At 50.1% G+C, this 23288-nt stretch overlaps 1 protein-coding gene across 2 annotated transcripts; it reads left to right on the top strand.

The window, feature by feature from the left end:
* The first annotated feature begins 422 nt into the window (after positions 1-422).
* Positions 423-23280, top strand: tmem266 (transmembrane protein 266). Of its 2 annotated transcripts, XM_086163136.1 has the most exons (11): positions 423-553; positions 1499-1621; positions 7865-8053; positions 14737-14891; positions 16138-16211; positions 16600-16656; positions 16726-16864; positions 17765-17880; positions 18135-18327; positions 21723-21785; positions 21863-23280. In XM_086163136.1, exons 2-11 carry the CDS (start codon positions 1608-1610, stop codon positions 22501-22503), a joined length of 1641 nt encoding a protein of 546 aa, XP_086019262.1. In that variant the 5' UTR covers positions 423-553; positions 1499-1607; the 3' UTR covers positions 22504-23280. The 2 variants fall into 2 exon arrangements, with proteins under 2 accessions (XP_086019262.1, XP_086019261.1); XM_086163135.1 differs by lacking the exons at positions 423-553; positions 1499-1621 and having other exon boundaries at positions 5168-8053.
* Positions 23281-23288: the final 8 nt, after the last annotated feature.

Genomic DNA, 23288 nt, shown 5'->3' with positions numbered 1-23288 from the left:
TCCCCTCCCGCGTCGAAAGCCCGGTCCGGAGCGCGTACCGCCGCCGCCGCCGCCGCCGCCACATCTGTAACCGCTGGAATCCCGCTTGCAGCACCGGACAGCTCCCGGTTACCGGGCCCTCCCGCGGTCCTCGGGCACATGGAGTCCCCGGTGTGATCGCGGGGGAAGCCCTCCCTCCGTCCTTCCATCCCTCCATCCCTCCTCCCCCACCGAGTGTGCCTGTATCCCGGTGAGCCCCCTCCCCTCTCCCCCCTCCTCCCTCCCCGTGGAAGGATGGTGCCGTGGGTCCGGCGTGGGTGTCTTCGTCGTGCGCCGTCTTCCCAGGAGCGACACCGGTGCTCGGCCGAGGCCAGTCCGCGGGGAACCGCAGCCCACACGCACGGCGAGGCGAGCTGCCTTCACACTCCTCCTCCTCCTCATCATCCTCATCATCATCATCACCATCTTCATCTTCATCATCTGCTGCTGCGAGGAGATATTTCCATCCACGCTGCGAGGGCAAAGGAGTCACGACCGCACTTTTGCACCATGTAGATCGAGGAAAACACGGCAGGTGAGTGTTCGCGTTACTTCACGGATCCGTGTGTGTGTGTGTGTGTGTGTGTGTGCGTGTTTTTTTTTTTTATTTATTTTTTTTACGAGCGCCGCGATGCTTTACGGCACCGGGAATGCGGCTAAACGGAACACGATGCCTTCAACGTGGAATCTGATGAGTGAGGGAGGTGGAGGAGGTGATGAAGCTTCTGAGAGCGTGCACGTCCAGGAACAGGAAGACCTCGGAGTTGTTCTATCTGCTGTTCCATCTCACGTTCACATGCATGAATTAGCTCTTTTTTTGAAGGAATCGCCCACTTGCATCCTTGACTTCCTGCTCCCGGTCCACATCGCCGCCCCTGTACCCCTCCTTGCGGCCGTGGGAGTTCCCCGTCAGCGCGTTGACCTCTGACCCGTGTCAGAAATCGTACGCGGAAACGGCGCCGCTCTCGACCCCTCCGGTGACCCGGAAGAAAGCGGCGAGTTTTCGACCCGCTTGTCGTGCCAATTTCCGATGTCTTGATTTTTCCTGGGAGTTCGCGCCCCCTCCCCTGCAAGAGCCCACAGTGGATTTTCAATGAACACACACTCACTCTGGCTTGGCTTTCTACCCTGTGACACACACACACATACACACCAGCCTCCTGTCGCACTTACTATGCAAGAGGTGTGATGCCCCCCCACACACACATACACACACACTGGTTCGTGGAGCGGAGCGTATTTCAGAGGAGATTTAAAATCCATTACAGTTTTAGTGCTCCCTCCCCAGGAAGAGTTGAGCGGAGCGGGTCGCAAACAGGGATTAGGACAAAGAGACAAACGTCCTGATAGAGTAATAATTGCACTTAAAGCCGTGAATGACGTGACTTTTTTTTTTAAATTTTATTATTTTTAAGTGAACTCTTGACCTCAACCTGACTGCCTCCGTCTGCTGTCGTCTTCTCCCTTCTCCTCCTCGTAGGCGATGCAGGAGGAGCCGGGTCTTTGCCGGGGCGAAGTAACGTTTAACGGCCAATTTCCGTCCGGACGTCCGCTTTGACTCCCCCCCCACCCCCGTTCCCACCTTCGACATGAGCAACCCGCAGTAAGTACGTCCGCATCGCTTTTCGGAAAAACGCCCGGTGCAGGATCCGTGTTTATCGGCGTCGGGCGTCTTGGATGTGATTAGCTGAACGGGGGGAACCTGCAACCTGACTTTGAACGGCGATCAGCAGGAAAGCTGAGATTCCACACACACACACACACACACTTCTCAGCATTCAGAAGGGACGCCCACTTGTCATCTTCTCATATTAATAATTACTCTGCGTGTGGCACCCCACCCCCCGGGGCAGGCCCTGCATTCTGATGACCGCCTCCGCCGGGGCTGAGGGAGCTTGCAAATGGTGCGGTGGCTGGAGAAGGAGGATTGGACCGGGGGGGGGGGGGCGGGCTCGGGGGTCTGCAAAGGGGTTTCAGTCAAATGCATCCCCTGTGTTAAAGGTGTATCGGCCCTCCGACGCACAGGGAGCTCAGACCAGTCAAGCCGGCTCCGGATTCTAAGTCATTAAGAAGGTGTGCAGTGTAAATCAGGAAAGAAAAGTTGTGTTACACAGGGAACGCGTCGCCCGGTCAGTCGTACACGTGCATGATTTAATGCAGAGCAGCAGCGGCGACGCTCTACGACGTGACAGATGGGAACCTCTCCTGCCGACAAAGGTCTTTGGAGTTATTTTCACCGCGGTGCTCTTAGACGTGATGCGTCTGTAAATGTATCTCCCCTCACCACAACCACCACCTCCATCTCTCCTGAAAATAGCGGAAAACCGTGTGAGCTTAAGAGAACTATAATTCTTTTCCTCAAACAAACGCCAATAGGCTCATTTAGAAAAATCTCCTGCTTCATTCATTAAGGGGTGGGAAGAGATGTTTCCATTCTCCTTTTCCACTCTCCCCAAATTTCCGCGCATCTCCTTCCAATGGGTCGATAATTCATCGTGTAAGTCTCCCAGGTGTGGGAAACCGGGTACGGCGGCGTGGATAAACTGCACCCCCGGTGCATTTTAAGCTAAAGTTTTTGCTCCGTTGACAATTCTCAACGAGATATCGGACGACAGCAGAAAACAACCCCTCCTCCTGTGCGCCCCCTCCCTCCCTTCACTGCTGCAATGGAGTTGTCAAACGCCATAATTTCCCCCCGGACCTCGAAAGAACAGGTCCGGCCTGAAAGATCTGATCTTACAAATGTTCCGTTGTTTCAGGCGCGCTGCTGGGAAATCTGGCCCGTCCCCCATGTAATTGATTTGGAACATTTGTCTTGGTTTCCTGATGGTACCGGGGGCAGAGAGCGGCCTCGCGGCGAGCGGGGGGACGCCGAGTGTCTGCGAGCCGACCGATTGGACCGAGCGCCTGTCCAATAACGGCGCGTGCCATCTGCAAAATAGAAGCCGCCGTGCTGAGGCAGCACTTTAAACCCCTCCGAAGTTATAAGAGCGTAACATTTAAAATCCGAAGTGACAGGTACCGGTCCTGCTCGGCGGCCTGCGGGTGTTGCTCCGCTCCCAGAGCGGCACCGGCATGCAGAGCATAAATTTGCTCTGCGTTTATGCGCAGTCGCACCCTTTCGGCGCCGGCTCGACGTGACGTGAAGCCCACTTAGCCGCCGCCCGGCGAAAAAGGTTACATATGGGCGTAAGACCTAAAGGAAGAAAAGAAGAAAATCTTATATTACTTGAATAAGATGATAAGGGAATATTCGATATGTCCTGTAACTCAAATCTGATTTGGCCGGCCGTGGTTCCATTATTTATGCGTACAAACACCCTATCCAGACTGATAGCTTCTATTTTTATGTTGATGCCCTATCGATCCCCGCATGGCAGTTTATTGTGATGGACAAACGCAGGAATAATAATCGTGAATTGCCGCTAGAAAGGAAGGGCTAATCCCAGGGCCGTCATTTCAAACAAGCCGGAGGGAGATCTTAACGTAGAAAAATTCCATTTTTTTAAACCTTGGCTTTTCTTTGAAAACCTGCTGCTGTTTCAGTGTCCAGGAGACATTTTTCCCAAAGAGAAACTACATTCCTGTTAACCAAAGTGTTGAAAATAAACAACGCATTTGCACCCACGTGATAATATAATAGAGTCTGTTATGTCTTTAATAGCCGCTTTCGTAACATAGAACTTGTTGTGCTTCCTTGAGATGTTTTAGGACCAAGGCCGTTTTTGTGCATTTGGGTGGCATAGGAACCAGGGACCGAGGACCTGAGGTCCAGCACCTGAGGTCCAGCACCTGAGGTCCAGCACCTGAGGTCCTACTTCAAGGCAGTGTCTTCTTACAGTCCCACAGAAATAAGAATAAGAACAACTTTATTTATCCCGAAGGAAATTGTTGTGCCAGAGTTTCAAGTAAAACATAACAATAACAATAATAAATAATAACAATGATAAATAATAGTCGACTAAATCAAGTTTTTTATAAAACCCCAAAAAACAAGCTGATCTACATCACATTAAATTACATTACATTACATTGCATTTGGCAGACGCTTTTATCCAAAGCGACTTACAATAGAGGACATAGGGACTGCAAATAAACAAATACACGGCAAAAAAAAATTAAACATGACACTTTTTTTGAGACGGTGACGATATGATGTAGTTGCTTGGTTGGCTGGTAGAACCCATTACCAGAAACGTCCTGCGGAGAAGGATTTCTAAGAGGTGCTCGGGTGACTGGCTCGCTGATTTTTGCAACAAATTGGACAGAACGGCCGAGATATGGACTGCCATAAGAGGTCCAAGCTCTTCTGGCGGCCATGCCGAGGAGGGGGTTCTGGGGCTCGAAGTGGAACATTGACATTTTGGCCAAAATGGGTATGGAGTTAGCTAGCGGCTAGCGGGGTTCTTCACATGGTGAAGCAGCGCAGGAAGAAGATAATAACACCTCAACCCATCTGATAGTCCACAGTTTATTATTCACTCTCCATGATGCGTGTCATCTTATTCTTCTCCTCCTTCGGTGGTTTGTTTTTGAATGTTGAGCTTTGTTTTTGCAGATGCCTGCAAAACAAAAGGGTTCCCCTGGAGGTGCCTCGTTCCTGGAACCAAATTTGATCTGGATAGTTCTTTGTACTGTTCCGCCGCAAAGCAGCTAATTAATCAGAGAGTGACGTCGGTTCGCAAAGTTGACCTGTAGCCACTTTATCGTAAATATATTCAGGGACTATTTTTGGACGAACTCACCGTCCTGTTATGTAAAAGGTTCAAGTGCCATTTGGCCGTCACGGCGAGCCTGCGGGGTGACATTTCCCCCCTCAAGCCCTGTACTCTCCCTGTTAGCCTTTGCACTTTCTAATGACATATTCCAACATCGCATGCAGCTCGTGGCGCGCTGTCGGATATCCAGCCGCCCGTTCGGGGCCGCAGGAAAGGTGATGTCGACGCGCCGGACAGTTTGCGTCTGTCGGGAACGACTCAGGTCCTTGTTGTCGCGGTGTAAAGCTTCGGCGAAGAACGTGCATATGTCGTTGTCGTCGTCCCCCACCCCCCGCGTGCACGCCTTCAAGCTAAATAACGTATCCCAAGGCCGCTCATATCTCAACAAAAGGACCCAATAGAGAAGGAAGAGAATAAAAGGGTTTTTCTGCAGAGGGGCCGCATCAACAAGCCGAGCCCGTGTTGTCGTGGCGAGTCAATTCTGTTTATCCAGGTTGTTTTTTTTTTTCTCAGCAATGTCGCTGTACACACAATACAAAAGATACAAATTCATTAAACAAACTGACGAACCCCACCTGCATGAGAAAACATGCACACAGACGGTCAGTCGTAATAAGCAACAGTCCTGAAAAAATAGCAACGTGTATAAACATCTTTGTGTGGTATTTTTGTCTGGCTGAAGAACTTTAGTCGTTTATTAGACAAGTGTTTTTTTTTTTTTTTTACGTGACTGCTATCATTTGCACGATTGTCCGAGTGGTCGGTTCCGGAGAGAATCCCGGTTGGGCCCTGGATTTGAAACAGGACCTTCTTGCCATGTTGCCAGCATGGGTTCATCCGGAGATTAAATAGTAAAGGACCCAGGATTGAGCCCTGTGGGACCCCATGGACGTTGACAATGCCAGATCTGCAGTTAACAAAGCAGAGGAAGCTATCGGGCTACCTTGATTCTCCTGTGTGTTTGGTGAAATGTCTCCATCATCAACTACAACAGGCAGCTTCTTTTCACACAGCTGACCTTCAGATCAGCGACTCCATATACAGACGCTGCTTTGTTCCCTCATCAGTCGGGTGGATAAACATCCATCCATCCAGCGGGGAACGAGCCGGCAACTCTCAGCTAATAATGATTTTCCCAAATCACAGATTCATTGATCAGTCCACGCTAGCCATTACGAATCAGTCAAACAGCCGTTCAAGGCGGTCCATTAAAACATTATTAGTCTGAAGGTAAGCCGGGGGAAAGAAAGACCTTTTTTTCCTTTTCGGGCCTGCCTACATTATCGTTTAACGGGTAGCCGCGTTGGCACGGTGATCTCCTCCGAGCTCTTTGCTTCACCTCCAACCCACGGGTTGGAGAAAAATTCGCCGACCCAACGGTGTTCTTCCCCCGTGTCTTGTAATCGATGCCTTCCTCTGCTGTTAAGCACTGGAGTTATTGATGTCTCCGCCCCGGCTGCGCTGGGAAGGCTGCCAAACCATGTGAGACTCCTGTTGCGGGGTGACTTCTCCTTGTCCCCCATTGGCTGAGCCCGCAGGAGCCTGCCTTTGCATTCAAGTTTTAAGGGCTCGTTCGCGGATGGAATTACGGTTCGTTCGGTTCCCTCGGATGCGGACGGCCTTTCCGGGGAAGACGTACATGAGACGGACGCCCGGTGTCGTCTAACCCGTAATTCTGTCGATACGATTATCGACGTCCTGCATCCAATCACGTTTCTGTTTCACTTTTTCTCTGATCGAAACTTTGACAACTCGCCCCTCCCGTTGCGGTAAAGCCATAATGAGCTTCCAGGCGGCCATCTAAGATTTATGACCCGACCGGCCCCGAGTTATGCAGCCGTAGGCTTCCTCCGCTGAGGGCCGGCCCGTCCTGCAGCTCCCTCGTTCCTCCTCCCCGTCCCGTCTTCACCCGAGTCCCTGGGCTTTCTGATTTTGCGTAGCTCGAACTACTGCGCCGGTCCTGCAAGACACCCGCCATTATTTCTTTTATAAATCTCAAAGCTATTATTGTATCAAGTCAGCTATTAGCATATCACTCTCATAGATAAGAGATTATCTGTGCCCCTCCCAGCCCGTCTGTCCCGATCACTCTTCTGCTTTCCGTCTCACTCCTCTCTCAAGCGTTCGAGGCAGATTGTCGCCCAAATCCAGCCGCAATCCGTCCAAGGTTTCGGAAGTTTTTTCCCCATCCGCCGCCGCCGCCGAGTTCTTGCCCAGTCATTCTTTTTGAGCCCACGCCGGCATCTTTAATAATCTCAATTTCTAACCCTTTAACTTCTTCTTCTTCTTCTTCTTCTTCTTCTTCTTCTTCTTCTTCTTCTTTCGGCTTTTCCCGTCAGGTGTCGCCACAGCGAGTCAACCTTCTCCATCTCACCCTATTCTCTGGATCCTCCTCTCTCACACCAACTACCTTCATATCTTCTCTCACGACGTCCATAAATCTTCTCTTTGCTCTTCCTCCAGACCTCCTCCCTGGCAGCTCCAATTCCAGCATCCGTCTACCAATATATTCTCTATCCCTCCTCTGTCCATGACCCAACCATCTCCGTCTGGCTTCTCTGACCTTCTCTCCAAAACATCTAACATGTGCTGTTCCTCTGATGGACTCATTCCTGATCCTCTCCATCCTGGTCACTCCCAAAGAGAACCTCAACATCTTCATCTCTGCAACCTCTCGTTCTGCCTGCTGTATTTTGGTCATTGGAACAGTTTCTAGTCCAAACATCATCGCTGGTCTTGTACCCCTTTTTCCTTTTATTCTGGACGATAGTCTTCTATCTCTTGGTACCCCTGACACTTTTCTCCACCCATTCCAACCTGCTTGGACCGTCTCTTCACCTCAATTTCTAACCCTTTAACTATTATGCGGAATTCAGGACGTTTAAGCTCTACGCTCACACGGATTCAGCTCGCGGGTTCGGAGCACGTGGCCGACGACCTTTCGTATTTCGCAGGGGGCCATTATTGAGCTCTGCCGGCAATAAAACCGCTTTTGCAGGGACTCATTCCATTAGGCCGGACTCGTCCATAAATCCATAGGACTCCCGACGTCTCGGCCGCGAAAAGGCGGAGCGTCGCGGGAACGGTCCGACGTGCATGCGTTGTGTGTGTGTGTGTGTCCGTCGCAGGGTTCCGCCGCAGGCCGCCGCCTCGGAGCTGGAGGTGATCTCCCAGCAGGTGGAGGAGGAAAACCAGTGCGTGGCCCCCGTCCAGCTGGTCGGCTTCGCCTACAGGGACCTGCCCTTGGCCGCCCTGGATATCTCCCTGGCCGGATCTCAGCTCATCTCCAACCCGGACGAGGAGGATAACAGAGAAGGGTACGTGTGCGCTCGACTTCCTGGAAGGTCAATCCGTGGCTTTTGCTGGTTTTAATGACAATACGTTTTAGCGTCATTATTTCTGGATATGAAAAAGACCAAAATGTAATGACGTGTTGACGTAAGTTGCCCCTCCTCCCCCCTCGTCCCAGATACCGGACGTTAATGTTCAGGACCGTCGCAGGAAAAGTGCCCCATCCATAATGAAGGCAGAATTGCAATTACAACAATCTATAATCTCGCCTGGCAGAGAAAAGGCCCCGCCGTCACTCCTTCCCATGCCCGTTATTGTACACGGTAATTACACCTGGCGTATTGAATCGCCACTCGTTTCATATCAGCCCGAGAGTCGACGACATTTGGCAATGAATTTATTAGTGTCACCGTGTTAAATGGACAAAGCCTCCGGCGATGTGTTCATTCCCTTTCAGCTCCGTGACACAGCGATTTCTCTCTGGCGCGCGTGGCCCCTTGTCCGTAAAGTCCATTTATTCGTTTATTTATTTCCCGGCAGGAAAACAAAAGAGCGATGTTAGCGCCGTCGCTCTTCCTGAAATGTCAGAGCCCCGTGGCGGTGCTGTTTCCGTCCGCCAGGCCGGCTTGTGTTGTTGTCTTATCACCATATCGGCGTGCCGCGGGGCCGGTTACTCTCAGGACGGGACGCGTTCCTCCCGGAGCCCCCCCGCGGCGAGTGTCCACGGCGCTCGGCTCAGGAAGCGTGACTCATAACCCTTTGGCACGCAGCGAAGCTGGCGTCCGTGCAGAGAAAGTCGATAAACAGCATAAGCTTAATTAGAGCGTCGGGCGGTCGACCGTCCGAGCCCCGGCGCGGGAGCCGCGATTGTCCGGCTGGACCCGGCCCGGTCTGGCCCGGTCTGGCCCGTGCAGCCCGACGGCTCTGTGGGACGGAAGGCAAGGACAGATGGGTCTCGTCCCAAACCCACTCTCATTCTGTTCACTCCGTTTTGTTTTTTTTCCACTCTCTCTATCTCAAGCTCTATCTCTCGCTCGCTCAGGAAAGACAGGAAAAGACACGCGTGGCAGCAGGCAGGATCCGGCTGCCCGGCGGAATTAGCTTCAAACCAGGCGCTCTCAAATGGCACCCTCCCACACCACGGGCTGAAGGCGATGTGGTTCAGTCCGGCGGAAAAGACCGAATACTCGCGTCGGAGAGTGTAAAATGGCGTTTACGGTATTTTTTGCACGATAAGGCGCTCTTAAAATCCTTACATTTCTTCAAAAATCACCCGTGCCCCTTACGTATGAACTCTTGTGGCTACTGACCTCAAACCAATTTTATGTGTCACACTGCGCTCAAATAAAATCCGTCCAAGTGTTTTAGTGCCCCTTCGGTAAGCGACCGAGCCGCCCCGCTTGATTGGTTGTCGGAGCGTTCCCACCTGACGCAGGGACGTCCTATGAAAGCGGGTCCTTGGTTGAATATGGGTTGCGACGTCAGACTGTTAGATAAGTAATTATGTCGTGCCGGAATCCGACGTCGTTCCAACCTCACGCTAACTTCAGGTGTCCGCTATCACTGCCAGCTGTAAACCAATCAGAGAACAGTATGTAGGAAGCTTAACTCCGCCCCTTTTTGCAATAGGGGTATATACTGTGCTTTGACACAATATTACAATATTAGGACCCCCAAAAATGGCGCCTGTTAAGAGACATGGCGGCAGAATTGAAACTCAAGGCGATCGGTCACGCAGTAGATGATGGGAATAGAGCAGCCGCCAAAGATTTCAACATGAATGAATCATTGGGACGGAAGTGGAGGAAGCGAGAAGATGGAATGCAAGGAAAGAAGAACAAAAAGAGTTTCTGAGGGAAAAAAGCGAGATGGCCTCAGTTAGAGGACAAAATCGAACGGTGGGTTATTGAATCAGTGAAATACACTGATTATTCTGTTTGGTTTTATACACCGTACGTTTTATTATGCACCATGTAAATAGACCTTCATTGATATTGCTCCTTATGGTCCGCAAAATACGGTACATTTTGCGTCGGCTGTCAACACAACAAATGTAGTAACCGTCCCTGCTAGCGGCCGGCTATCGATGCTATGATGAGGCCGTTTTCCAGAAATGGGTCACCTGGGCAATAGCAAGACGCACATGGCGTGGAGACGAGTCCAGGAGTACAGAGGAGCCCTTGTTTTCATCCAGGCCTTTATTGGATCTTATTACTTGATGTCTTGTCATGTCTGGTCAAGTAAAGTCAGATTTTATCTATATGGCATCGCATCACAGCAAAGTTTTCCTGTGACCGCTTACATGTTGAGCTGGTCGGGATTAGGTGATCTACAGAAACACGATATTCCTCCCTGTGATAGAGACAGATGAACGTTGTGAGGCACTGATGACCACATGCTAATAACAACAGTGGTGTTAACAGGTACATGCTAATAGCTAACATGGTACCATAGAAGAGAACCGGTGCAATGAGAGCCCAAGGGACTCTAAGATACCGTTAGCTTTATTATCCTAGCGTTACTTAAGTTCCTGTCAGCCAGGTTCTTGCTTTGCGTCGTTGTTCCTGCTCATGCTAGGGTGCTAATAGAGGCGCCACGGCAGCGTCTCCTTTGCCGAACAGCGACTCAAGAATCCGAGGCTTGAAGTAGTGGGATTTGATAACGACAACAACAGCGGGGAGTCAAGAGACGGTTGTCGTACATCATGTGTACAACGGCCGAGACCTGGTGTGTTCGGATGTCCAGGAATTTCAGGCACCCACAAGTTTGTTGTTGTTGTTGTTTTTTTTAATGGGTTTTAGATTGGAATTCCTGATCTTCAGGTTTTGGACATTCCGAGACGAACCAGTCACCGTACTGTCAGACGTATGGAAAAAGAATGTCACGTGTTCGCCACCGTGACTCATCTTGTGTCGTCACGGGAACCACACGCCGCGGTTACCGGCCCCGAGGGCTTGAATTCAGTCGGGGCGACCGCCTCGGCGACGACGGCGGGAACTGCGTGGCGCCATTTTAGCTCCTCCCAGTTCCGATTCAAACCCATTCAAAACAAACGCGCACGTCACGCGCCGATAGTCGTCCCTTTCAAGGTAAATCTCCAGAATCCGAAGCCGGGCGTCAGCCGGCCCGCCGTGGGCGCCGCAACCGTTCCGAGGCGGGATTTCACGAATTGCGACGTTCATTGCAGACATAGTTTCCTTCTGCGGCCGACATTCTAAAGACGTCATGTTTGGGATGTGACTGACGCCTGGGGCGAGTCGGTCATGTAAACCGTCGTGCGAGAGGTCTCTTCTAGATTGAGCGTAAACGAGCTCCTTTTTTTTTTTTTTTTTTCTCTCCGAGAAGAAGAATAAGCGGCGGCATTAAGACGCGCGCGGCGGCATCTCGTGGCTCTTCATCAGGAGATGTGGGCGATTATGTGGGAGGTAGATGTTCTTGTGGACTACAAGGGGGTACATGCAGTACTTGCAGATTCCGCGGTGAGCTGGATCGTATTATTAATAGATTTTGGATGCATCATCTCCTCCAGAATAACACCGGGAGGCCCAAGACGATGTTGCTGTCGACGCCCGGCCGAATTAACAGCCGCCGCTAAGCGATATTTTGAATATACACTGCTGAAAAAAATAAAGGGAACACTTAAAAAACACATCCTAGATCTAAATGAATGAAATATTCTTATGAAATACTTTGCTCTTGACACAGTTGAATGTGCTGACAACAAAATCACACAAAAATGATCCATGGAAATCAATTGTATCAACCCATGGAGGTCTGGATTAGGAATCACACTCAACATTAAAGTGTATAAACAAACTCCAGGCTGATCCAACTTTGAGGTAATGTCCTTAAAACAAGTCAAAATGAATCTGTGTTGCTTCCTGAGTGGACACTATGATTTCACACAAGTGTGATTGACTTGGAGTTACATTGTGTTCTTCAAGTGTTCCCTTTATTTTTTTGAGCAGTATATTTTCAAATTGATTCAAAACGATGGGCTCACAAATTTGGAAGTAGCCGCTCTTGAGCTATTTAACAACGGCTGTTTGGGCTTGACATCACACTCCATGTAACCTCGCGCTTGATATATTTATGCAATATGACTATTAAATGAATAATGTGTGATGATTTCAGAGCAGGTTAGCACCTTGTACCGGGTTCTCAGCCGCCCGCTGCAGCAGCAAATGCCGCAGATCTCCGAGCGCCGCCGCAGCCGCGTCGGATGGCTCACGCGGCCGAACCGGCCGCTCCGACTGGACGCGGACCTTCTCCACGCCGCCGCCGACCTCCCTCTAATGTCACATCCGTCCAATGGCGAGGTATTAACCCCGTGCGGTCCCGCGCAGCTGAAGTGGCTGATAAATGTCCTCTCGCTCGCGCATCATTTTAACCGCCTGATAAAGTGAGATGTAAGACAGCAGGAAACCCAGAGTGAGGAAAATAGCTGTGAAGGACCTTGCTAGATCCTAGTATGAATCTTGGCAGCGGCCATAATTCACCGGGCTTTGGAAGCGGATCCATACTAAACCTGCTCTGTGTTGATGGATGTCTCAGAAGAGAACAAGGTTTCTCTCTCTCTTTTCCTTTTTCTTCCCATTTCTGATGCACAGAGGAACCGTCCTCTCCATCAAATTGGCCCTCTCGCGCCGCGCCGCGTGCGATACAATAGATGACATTTGAGCGCGGGGGTTGGAGGGTTTGTTAATATTCACCGACATGCAAAGTGCGAGATTGCTTTTTAGGCTGAGAGCAGGAGAGATCAAGTGTCCCGGCGAAAACCCATTTATCAGGGACGGCTCGTCCGCGGCTCGTCCGCGGCGCGGCGCGTGCGGCTCCATCCATCTCCATTTGTTGGGTATCCGCGGTCCATTTCTCCGGCGAAGACCACCTCCCTCTCCGCGAGCCCCTCCGTGTGGCGTGCAGGAGAAAGAGCCGCCGCCAGTAAGACGTCCCATCTCTTTTCCGCGGTAACGTCCTCCTTCCCACGTTCGAACCGGACACTCACACACGGGAAGGAAATGTTAAATACTCCGGTGCTGCAGGGGCCGAGCGCGAGAATATCGATCATGCAGGCGACAGCGGAGGAGCCGTGGGTGGACGTGTAGCCTTAAAGCTCGCCGGCGAAGACGTCTCTCCGCCGGCGAGGCGGCCAAAAGAGCAGCATGGTTGTTTTGTATCTGATTCAAGCTCGACGGGTCATCACACACACACACACACACACACACACACACACAGTGCCATCAGTGAATTTGAAGAGCGCCCTCGCGTCGGCCAATCTGCTCTATCTGGTCGACCCGCCGCAGGAGCCGCCGCCGCCGGGGGTCGTGCACGCCGCGCCGTCACGTCCGTCCCGGCCAGCTATCGATCCGTCTCGTGATCTAACACCCGACCCCGCCCCCGCGCTTCGATTCTCCCGCCACGGCCCGTTGATGTCTTCATGAGCCTGTCCAGCGAGAACGTGCACCGGTGCAGATCGTGGAGCGCGAGTCTGGTCCTGAGGTTGACGCCCCCCCACCACCTCACCCCCCCCTTCCCCGTAAATACTTCAGGCCCTCGGCAATTTAAGGTCTGAAGCCATTTCCCCTAAAACGAGGCCCCGGAGCCGGGAGCCATCCATCACTCGGCTCGCAGGCGGGGCTTCTCCTCACAGGTTTATTAAATTAAAACCCTTTTTGCTCGGCTCGGAGGGGGAAAGGTCCCGATGAATTATGTGTCTGCGGCGTGCACGCAAAATCACGCCATCCAATCTTGACGGTGCGTGACCGACTGTGTGTGTATGTGTGTGTGTGTGTGTGTGTGTGTGTGTGACCTCTGCAAAAAGACGCCCCTCGCAAACTGACACCATCAACCCCCCCGAACCTCCGCGCAGAGGACGGGCGGCCGCTCTGCCACCCTCGCCGATCCTTTCAGCCGCCATTCTTCTCTTCATGGCCGCCAGAAAAATGACATTTAGAACCTTTGAATGAAAACAAACAAAGGGAAACACAATTTAAAAGTAGGTCGTTTGGAAAACTACTGAATGTGTGTGAATGAGAACCTCGGCGCAGGCGAGATGAACGCTCACGCCACTTCCTGTCCGTCTCCCCGCACCTGGTGGAAGCTGGTAGCTTCTCAGCCTCGCTCCATCGGTGTTTGGTTCCTCAGCTTCATAAAGCGACTTCCCTCTGGGTCTGTATGGTCCGCTGGAGAGCTTCCTGCGCCGGCAGCCCTTCAGGTCCCAACCTGATTGGGCGACGACAGCGGCGTTCACGATTCAAATGCATCATCCTAACATGTCAGAAAAGCTGAAGCTGCGATGCTTTCAGGTACCATTTCATTTAGAGGAAAATCCAGAGCTGCCATGTATAAATGTATGTACATGCGTGTATATATTTTACACCAGGGTCTTCAAAAAGTTTCGATTTTTAATTTTGCCTTGCAGCCAACCCGCCGATAAACGTAAAAGAGAGAGCCGTAACCGGGGGCGACGCAGGGGAGGAGGGAGACGGCAAAGCGAGCGGCGAGGCCGTGAAAGCGTCGGTGATTTACCTCGAGCTGATTTATCTTATTTATGCGTCACATAAAACCAAAGCCTAGCTTGGAAAGGCGGCGCCCCCTGCCGACGGACGTTCGGAGGGACGCCGGGGCGAGGCGACCTTGACCCCGGGGTGAGGCGAGGTCAAGGTCGACCGCCGGCGCCGCGTGATTTCTGCATCTTAACCCCCCTCAGGTCCAACTGGCTGAAGCCGTGCTGCGGGCGAAGGACGGCGCTGTGGCAGGTGTGCCTGCTGTCCGCTGGCTTCAACTGTATCCTGGTGGCCTGCGTCATCCTGGTGGTGCTGCTGCTGACGCTGGAGCTGCTGGTGGACACCAAGCTGCTGCAGTGTGAGTGAACCCACCCAAGCCCTCCACGGAAAACGCTGTATTTTTCTACGCGAATGGTCGGAAAGAGTCCGATCGGGGGGCGGCTCGTGTTCTGGAGATGAAGTCGGACCGAGACGGTTTGGAGGAGGAAGAGCGAAGACCCGGGTAGGAGGATGCTCAGGTCGGATCCGCCGGGCGGGAGGTTCTGGAACAGAGGAGGTTTATGGATGGAGACAAAGAGGTGAAATAAGTTGGTGTGAGAGGACAGGGATGGACGGAGGCAGATGATCGGGGGCAGTCCGAAGGACAAAAGGAAGATGCATTTTTTTATCTGTTCATTTTATACTTTTTACTTGACTTTTTTTTTTTTTCTTTAATTTTATTTATGTATTTGTTTTTATATATTATCCTATGATTATAATAAGAGATAAGATAAGAACAACTTTATTAATCCCGAAGGAAACTGTTGTGCCAGAGTTACAGAAAATATAACAGTAATAAATAATAAAAAGAAAAAGGCAGAATTAGAAATAAAAATAAACTATAAACTATAAACTATAAAGTGTCTCAGTGAAACTATAAAGTGTCTTAGTAAACAAGTGATAAAACTATAAGTGTCTTAGTAACAAGTGAGGTAAGGAGTACACAATAGTATGATAAAAGGAAAAATTGTAATGTAGCTGTTATGAAATGAAATATTGCACAGTTCTGAATATTGCACAGTGAAATGAAATATTGCACAGTTTTTGTTTTTTTTTTAGGTTAAAGATAGGTTTTTATGGTTGCCGGCGGCTGAATGGAGAGGAATTAAAAAGTCTGATCACCTCAGGGAGGAAAGACCTCCTGTGGCGTTCAGTGGAGCTCCTCTGTGGTGCTAATCATGGAGTTTTTATAATATAATATCTTATTTAATACAATTTAAATCGGATAAATGTTTTACTTATTTTAAATTTTTGTAATTTATTTTGTTTTATTTTATTTCAAGGCAAGGAGAAACCATTCACATTGAGAATGGAAAAGACAAAGGAACAGAAGATGCATTTATTTATGTCTCTTCATCCTTTTCACATATTTAATTTTATTTCACTTTCCAAATGTATTTGTTTATTTTTTCATTTCAAACACTTTTTTATATATTTTACTTTTTAACTACATCTTATTTTTTTACATTGCAAATGTGTTAAACGGACTTGCATTTCATTTTATTTCATTTTAAGGAAAAAGAAGCATTAATAACAGGCTTTTTGTGTTTGTCCGCTCTCCTCAGTTTCCAACGCGTTCCATTTTGCCGGTGTCATCCACTGGATCAGCCTGGCCATCCTGTCCGTCTTCTTCACCGAGGTGAGCCGTCCTGCAGCCCTGCAGCCCTGCAGCCCGACCCGTCTCGCTTACCGCTGATGCGGCGGCCTGCCGTTTAGTGCTTTGTGGTGCACTATGTGGAGCCACGGCCCTCCAGCCCTGCGAGGATACAATGCGATGAGTATGAGAAGACGAAAAAATCAGGCGGGAAAGCCGGTCTTTTTAAAATAAAGGTACGACTGCGGGCCTTAAAAGTTAGCGCCGTCGCCGCCTCTCCGGAACCCATTGATCAGGCGCTTTAAAAATGCAGACGGGCCTTTTTTTCCCTCGATATTTTTCCTCGATTTCCATTCGTCACGTGCGTCGCTGCTAACTTTTGAGCGAGGAGGCGAAGCTGAATTAACCTGTGTGTGACCTGTCTCCGCGGCAGACGGTGTTCAGGATCGTGGTGCTCGGAATCTGGGATTACATAGAGAACAAGGTGGAGGTGAGGTCTTCGACGTCGCCCGCTCTGCGCGGACGCTCGCCCGAGCTCAGCCCGCCCGCGTTTCCGCAGGTTTTCGACGGCGCCGTCATCGTCCTGTCCCTGGCCCCGATGGTGGCGTCCACGGTGGCCAACGGCCCCAGCAGCCCCTGGGACGCCATAGGCCTCATCATCACGCTGCGCATCTGGAGGGTCAAGAGGATCATTGACGGTGAGGGAGGCCGAGAACCGATCGGGTTCGCCAGCCTTGAGTGTTGCTCCCCCTTGTGGCGCTTGAAGGAAATGTCAGAATACGTTTACGGCGATCCCTCGCTATAACGCGGTTTACTTTTCACAGTTTTGATACTTCACGGATTTGCACCGTGCATCTTGTTCTGCATTCTGATCGGCTAAAAAGTCACTCGGCTTCTTCTCTACCTGTGCGTCAATAACGTTGCAGTTTAATACGTACACGTACGTAAAACAGCTTGACAAATTTACATGACGTACGTGCGAATTCTCTCGCGATTTCGAGTTTCTCTAAAACCCATAATGTTGACAAAACGCTCTGGAGCGACAAAAGCACCTTGCAGGGCCCAAAAGGCAGCGGAAGATGCTATCTATGGCAGATAAAGTTAAACTTCTGGACATGCTAAGAGAAGGTAAAAGCTATGCGGCTGTAGGTCGGCATTACGGGATGAATGAATCTTCCGTTCGTTCCATAAAGAAGGAAGAAAAAAACATAAGGACGACAGCAGCGATGCATAATAGAGTATTTAATTGTATAATAATTGTAAAAAAAAAATAAAGGTTTCTACTTCACGGATTTTGCCTATCACGGGTTCTTTTTGGAACGTAACCCCCGTTGAAAAACAAGGGTTTACTGTATTGATCCCCAAGGGAGGAATTTGCTTAAATGTAAAATTCAAACTGATATTGATCGGTGGACGAAAAACACCTCTCTTTGGTTTTAGCCTGCCGGTCTGTGGAATTACCGGCTAGAAAAATATTAAAATAAATTTGAAAGTTGTGCCCGACATATATATGATTAGACGATACATAGAGAATTGCATGAACAACATGATGGAATCTGTTGGGTTCAGGTTTGTTTTGGCCTTTTTGTGTCCGGCAGCATACGTGTTGCAGGTGAAAGTGGAGATGGAGATGGAGATCCAGCAGTACGAGAAGGCCAAGGCGGTGCGAGAGGAGCAGCTCGACCGCCTCACCCAGATCTGCCAGGAACAGGCGGTACGTCTGCCGGGGTTCTGATCGCCGCCTGCCGCCAGCAGGGAGCGGCAAAGGGCTGAGCGGGGAAAATCAAGAGCTGCGACCGGAGGGTTATTGAGGTTCCCTCAAGATGTGGTAGATGCATCGGCTTCCATGATCTCCTGTCCTGGTCCGCAGACAGGATGGCTAAAGAATGCTAACATCTAACCGTCCGATGGAACCGTTCATTTTCAAAACGTTTTTAGATGAGATGAACGATTGGATTCCTCCCTCAGTTCGAGATCCGGCAGCTGAGGGCCCACCTGGCCCAGCAGGACCTGGACCTGGTGGCGGAGCGTGAGGCGGCCATGCAGATCCACCACATTTGGGGGAAGCAGAGCGGCGGTTTCCAGGAAGTGGACGGACTCGCGCCGGGAGCCTCGGAGGAGCCGCGGCCGGCGAAAGGCAGGGAGCCCAGGGGGGCTGCAGGTAGAAGTCCTGGAAAAACCCGCGGGTGGAAGCGAGGGTGCGGCTGGCGGGACGAGGCATTACATTACATTACATTACATTACATTACATTACATTACATTGCATTTAGCAGACGCTTATATCCAAAGCGACTTACAATAGAGGACATAGGGACTGCAAGTAACACTTGCAAATACACAGGAAATATACAGAACAGTAAGCTGGGGTTAGTGAGTTTTTTTTTTGTTTTTTGTTTTTTTTGACAAAGACATACACAAACGTACACACACGCACACACACACTGCATAGCCTAACTTGCTGCCTAACCTGATCTGGGGCATCAGCGCAGTAAAAAGTCCTGAAAGAGAAAAGCTTTTACCAGTTTCTTGAAGGTAGGGCAGGGAGGCCTTTCAGTCACCCGGATATATATATTAAAAAGAAAATATGGCGGCGAGCCGGCGACATCTGCAAACAGTAACCGCGCCATCACTTCCCTCGACCTCTCTGTTGAACTTTTATTAACGGCGGACGTCTCCCGCGCCCGCCGTCAGTCCCCCGAGCGCCGCTCTCCGGCCTCGCACATCAATTCCCGCTGCCGCTTCTCGTCTCGACTGTAAACCTCTCCTGCGGCGACGGGTCGTAACTCACGGCAACAAAGCGCCGGCGGCGGCGCCGAAGCAAAGACCTGCAGCACTGAGGCTTCTCCTTTATCAAAGTGATAAATCACACCGCAGGCTTACATCTGGGACTTGACTCCCTCCACACACACACACACACACACACACACACACACACAGACGGCCTTTTAACCGGACCTGCTCCTCTTGCTCTCATGTGTTAGTGATGATCGGGGAGGGGGGTCCCGCTTGCCTTTTGGGCTCTGCCTGTGTGCGGTCCCTGATAAGAAATCCATGAAAAGACATTTGTTGGTCCACATGAAGACTCTGACGGAGACGTTGGTGTCAATCGGTTTAGTGAGCGCGCACACACACACACACACTCCGCTGCACGTGTTTAGTATGGGACAATGACAGAAAGACAGGAGGCAGCGCTGGAGGTCGCAGAGATGAAGATGTTGGGGTTCTCTTTGGTCCATCAGAGGGACGGCACATGTTAGATGTTTTGGAGAGAAGGTCAGAGACGCCAGACTGAGATGGTTGGGTCGTGACCAGAGGAGGGATAGTAAATATATTGGTAGACGGATGCTGGAATTGGAGGTCAGGAGGAAGACCAAAGAGAAGATTTATGGACGTGGTGAGAGAGGAGGATCCAGAGAACAGGGTTGGATGGAGAAGGTGGATCGGCTGTGGAGAAGTGATGGGAATTTTTAGAGAACCGGCTCTTCCGACTCGGCTCACTAAAAAGATTCGTCTCTTTCGGCTCCCAAACGGCTCTTCAGATTTTTTTGTTGCTTTAATCGACATATTACCAATAATAATGTAACATTATGCACAAAATGAATTAATGATTAATTTAAAGAAATGTGTTATACTACTATATTGCAATAGCCTTTATTTTTTCGCTCTACAGTGAACTTTTGACTAATTTAAACTTTTAACTTTTTTATACTAAGCAACTTTAAAGTCAAGCGACACAGAATCCCTGAAAAACATACGACTCAACAAAATGTAAATTAAAAATATTTACTTTTCAGTGCAACAACAAATAAACTATGAAATACAAGAATAAACTTTTAGCTTTTTTATACGTAACAAATTTAAAGTGAAACACAGGATCCCTGAAAAACACACAAAATATAAATCAAAATATTTACAGATCTACAAAAAATAAATTATAAAATACAACACAATTTTAGCTTTTTATACACTCAGCAAATTTAAAGTCAAACAACAACATAGAATCCCTGAAAAAAAATGCAAAACAACAAAATAAAAAAATTAAATATAAATTAAAAATATTAACTCTTCAGTGCTACAAATAAACTATAATATACAAGAACTTTTAACTATTTATCCATCAACCTTTTTAACCAATTCAGACTGAAACTCCTGAAAAACACGCAAAAAATTATAAATTAAAATGTGTAAAAAAAAAAATTTAAAAAAAAAGCGTCTCGAAGAGAGTCGGCTCATAGCGCCGTTACGTTCGCGAACGACACATCACGACTGTGGAGACCCTGAAGGGAAAAGCCTGAAGAAGATTAAGAATGTTGTTCATCTAGAGTTGCACCGGCCGATGGGCTGCAGGGGTTGCAGAACCTGCTGATCCTGCATTGGACGTCCGCGGTGAAGGGTTGGGAGGAGTCAGCACTTATCATTGCATGGCTTGCATGTGGATGTCCTGGACGGAGGCCCGGAGACGTCACAGTGATTTCCTGTACCTTCCTCAAAGGTCGGGCGAGGTCACCTGTGACGAGCGCCTCCAGGATCTCGGTGCTGCAGATGAGGAGCGGCGGGGAAGCTTCTCCCTGAAGCCGCCAATGACCTCTTCTTTCGGGAGCCGCTCTCTGGCTAATAAACTACCGTTTGATATTGTGCGTGGAGAATGCGTTGGTGTCAAGGAGTTTAGCTGGTGTGAGAGAGGAGGATCCAGAGAAAAGGGTTAGATGGAGAAGGGTGATTGCTGTGGTGACCCCTGAAGGGAAAAGCCCGAAGGAGAAGATGTTGTTCAGCCCACGACGGGATCCAGGAAGTTTGACTCTTTGGCAGTCAGATGTGAATACAGTGATCCCTCGCTATAACGCGGTTTACTTTTCACGGTTTCGCTACTTTACGGATTTGCATGGTGCGTTGTGTTCTGCTTTCTGATTGGCTAAAAAGTCACTCGGCTTCTTCTCTACCTGTGCGTCAATAACGTTACAGTTTAATATGTACACCTACATTAACGGCTTACCAAATTTACATGACGTACGTGCAAATTCTCTTGCAATTTCGAGTTTCTCTAAAACCCATCATGTTGACAAAACGCTCTGGAGCGACAAAAGCACCTTGCAGGGCCCAAAAGGCAGCGGAAGATGCTATCTATCGCAGATAAAGTTACACTTCTGGACATGCTAAGGGAAGCTAAAAGCTATACGGCTGTAGGTCGGCATTACGGAATGAATGAATCTTCCGTTCGTCCCATAAAGAAGTATTCTATAATAATTATAAAAAATAAAATAAAGGTTTCTACGTCACGGATTTTGCCTATCACGGGTTCTTTTTGGAACGTAACCCCCGCGAAAAACAAGGGTTTACTGTGCTTTGCCGACGATCAAGAACGTAATTATCATCCCAGTCCGACAGGCCGCAGATGCCGACATCTGAGCTGGAGTCGGCATCTTCCTGAAGTTAAAACAGCATATCGCGTCGATCAGAACGACGAGCGGGACATTTCGCCCGATCCCCGCGTTTGGCGGCGGTCGTCATCCCAAACGATGGTCTTTATTTCCGAAGCTCTGATTCTGTCCTCCGCAGACCAACACAGTCAGGACGACATGAACAACTACATCAGCCAGTACTACAGTGAGCCGAGCAGCGGTGAGCATCCGCCGGATCTCGCTGTTTGTTCCCACGAGGGTTCCTGATCTCGCCGTTGTCGCTCCGCTCCCTTGCAGATATGGGCGTGCCGGACCCTGCCGCCCGCGTCATCACCACGGCGGCCATCGACGTGCACCTGCCCAACAACCCCAGTCAGCTTCCCTCCACTTTGGTGAGCGCCGACGCCGCGTCGTCCGGCCACCTGAAGCGCACCGGCAGTTCGGTGAGCGAGGCCTCCACGGCGGCGGCGTCGCGCACCAGCTTCAGCGCTCGCCACCACAGCGTCAGCAGCCACACGCTGGGCTCCACCACCGACTGCAGCTCCACGGTGCGCGAGGCCTCCACCTCCACGGACTACAGCGACCAACGCTGCTACCCTCCCCCCTACAGCAGCCCGCTGGCCCTGGGCACCCGGGCGCGGGGAAGCCCCAGCGCCGTGGTGCAGGAGCTGCTGTACTCCCTCTCCGAAGACTCTTGCCTCGCCCAGAAGGGCCTGGACCCCGTCAACCTCAAACCTCCCAGCCCGGCGAGTTCGACGAAGACCAGCCCCGAGCTGGAGCACAGGGTCAACATCTACAACAAGAGGAACCAGGAGAGCCGAGCCCGGCCGTACGCCAAGCCGCTCATACATCTGCAGGGCAACGAGGCGCTTCTGGAGGAGAAGTACAGGATGATGGAGTCGGCGGAGGCTCCCGTCAGCCGTCTGTCGGAGACATAAGATACGGGCGGAGATCCGCGGGGATCCCCGCCGGCCTGCGTTGGATGATCCACACGAACCGCAGGGCGCCGCTTCCTCCATTTTCTTATCCAGTTGCCGGAGCAGCACAAACACACAGAGGACGGAGGGCGGCCGCCGACACCTATCAGGAATTGACACTCTTGAAACTTTCGAGGTTTAATGAACGTTTTTACCAAAATAACCAGCAAAAGGGCTCGTGCCCAAAGCTATAAGGCATGGATTTATCACATTTGCAAACGCGACAGCGCTTTGGTTTATCAGTAAAAAAAAAAAAAAAAGAAGTCCTGGCTTGGACACGTGCAGGGTACATCGGATCCACGTTCAAGATCTCAAGTTCTTTCTATATTTGTCTCTTTTTTAGCAATGACATTTTATATGAATTCTACAGAGGCAGAGAGAATTCTTTTTGAGTTTTTAGCCGTGGCTGAATCCGACCGAGACTTTTAAAATCCGACCACATCTCCTAAAACGCGCTACTATCAGATTAAAAAAAACAAAAAAAAAAGGTGGTCCTGCACGCAGTGAAGCCGAGATGCAGGTCTAGAAATGTGGCATTTTCGCGACGCCGGGGTTTGAGACATGTTAACGGGCTTCTGCCGAATGAGAAAATGATCACAGCATGAAGCGTTTAAATTTTCCTCTCGACATATCAGGAAGCGAATCGGACCTGTTTATTGTACCGTCAACAGGCATTTTCTGTCTTCATCAGAGAGGGATGGTGAAAGAACACAATAAATGGAAACCTGGAAAAACTGAGGAGGCGA

This window comes from Fistularia commersonii, chromosome 17 (genome assembly GCF_037954325.1).
Source record: "Fistularia commersonii isolate RoL2024-O1a breed Wild chromosome 17, RoL_Fcom_v1.0, whole genome shotgun sequence".
NCBI lineage: Eukaryota > Metazoa > Chordata > Actinopteri > Syngnathiformes > Fistulariidae > Fistularia > Fistularia commersonii.
The sequence above is the reverse complement of the archived record's forward strand: the minus strand, read 5'-3'. Positions and strand labels throughout refer to the sequence as shown.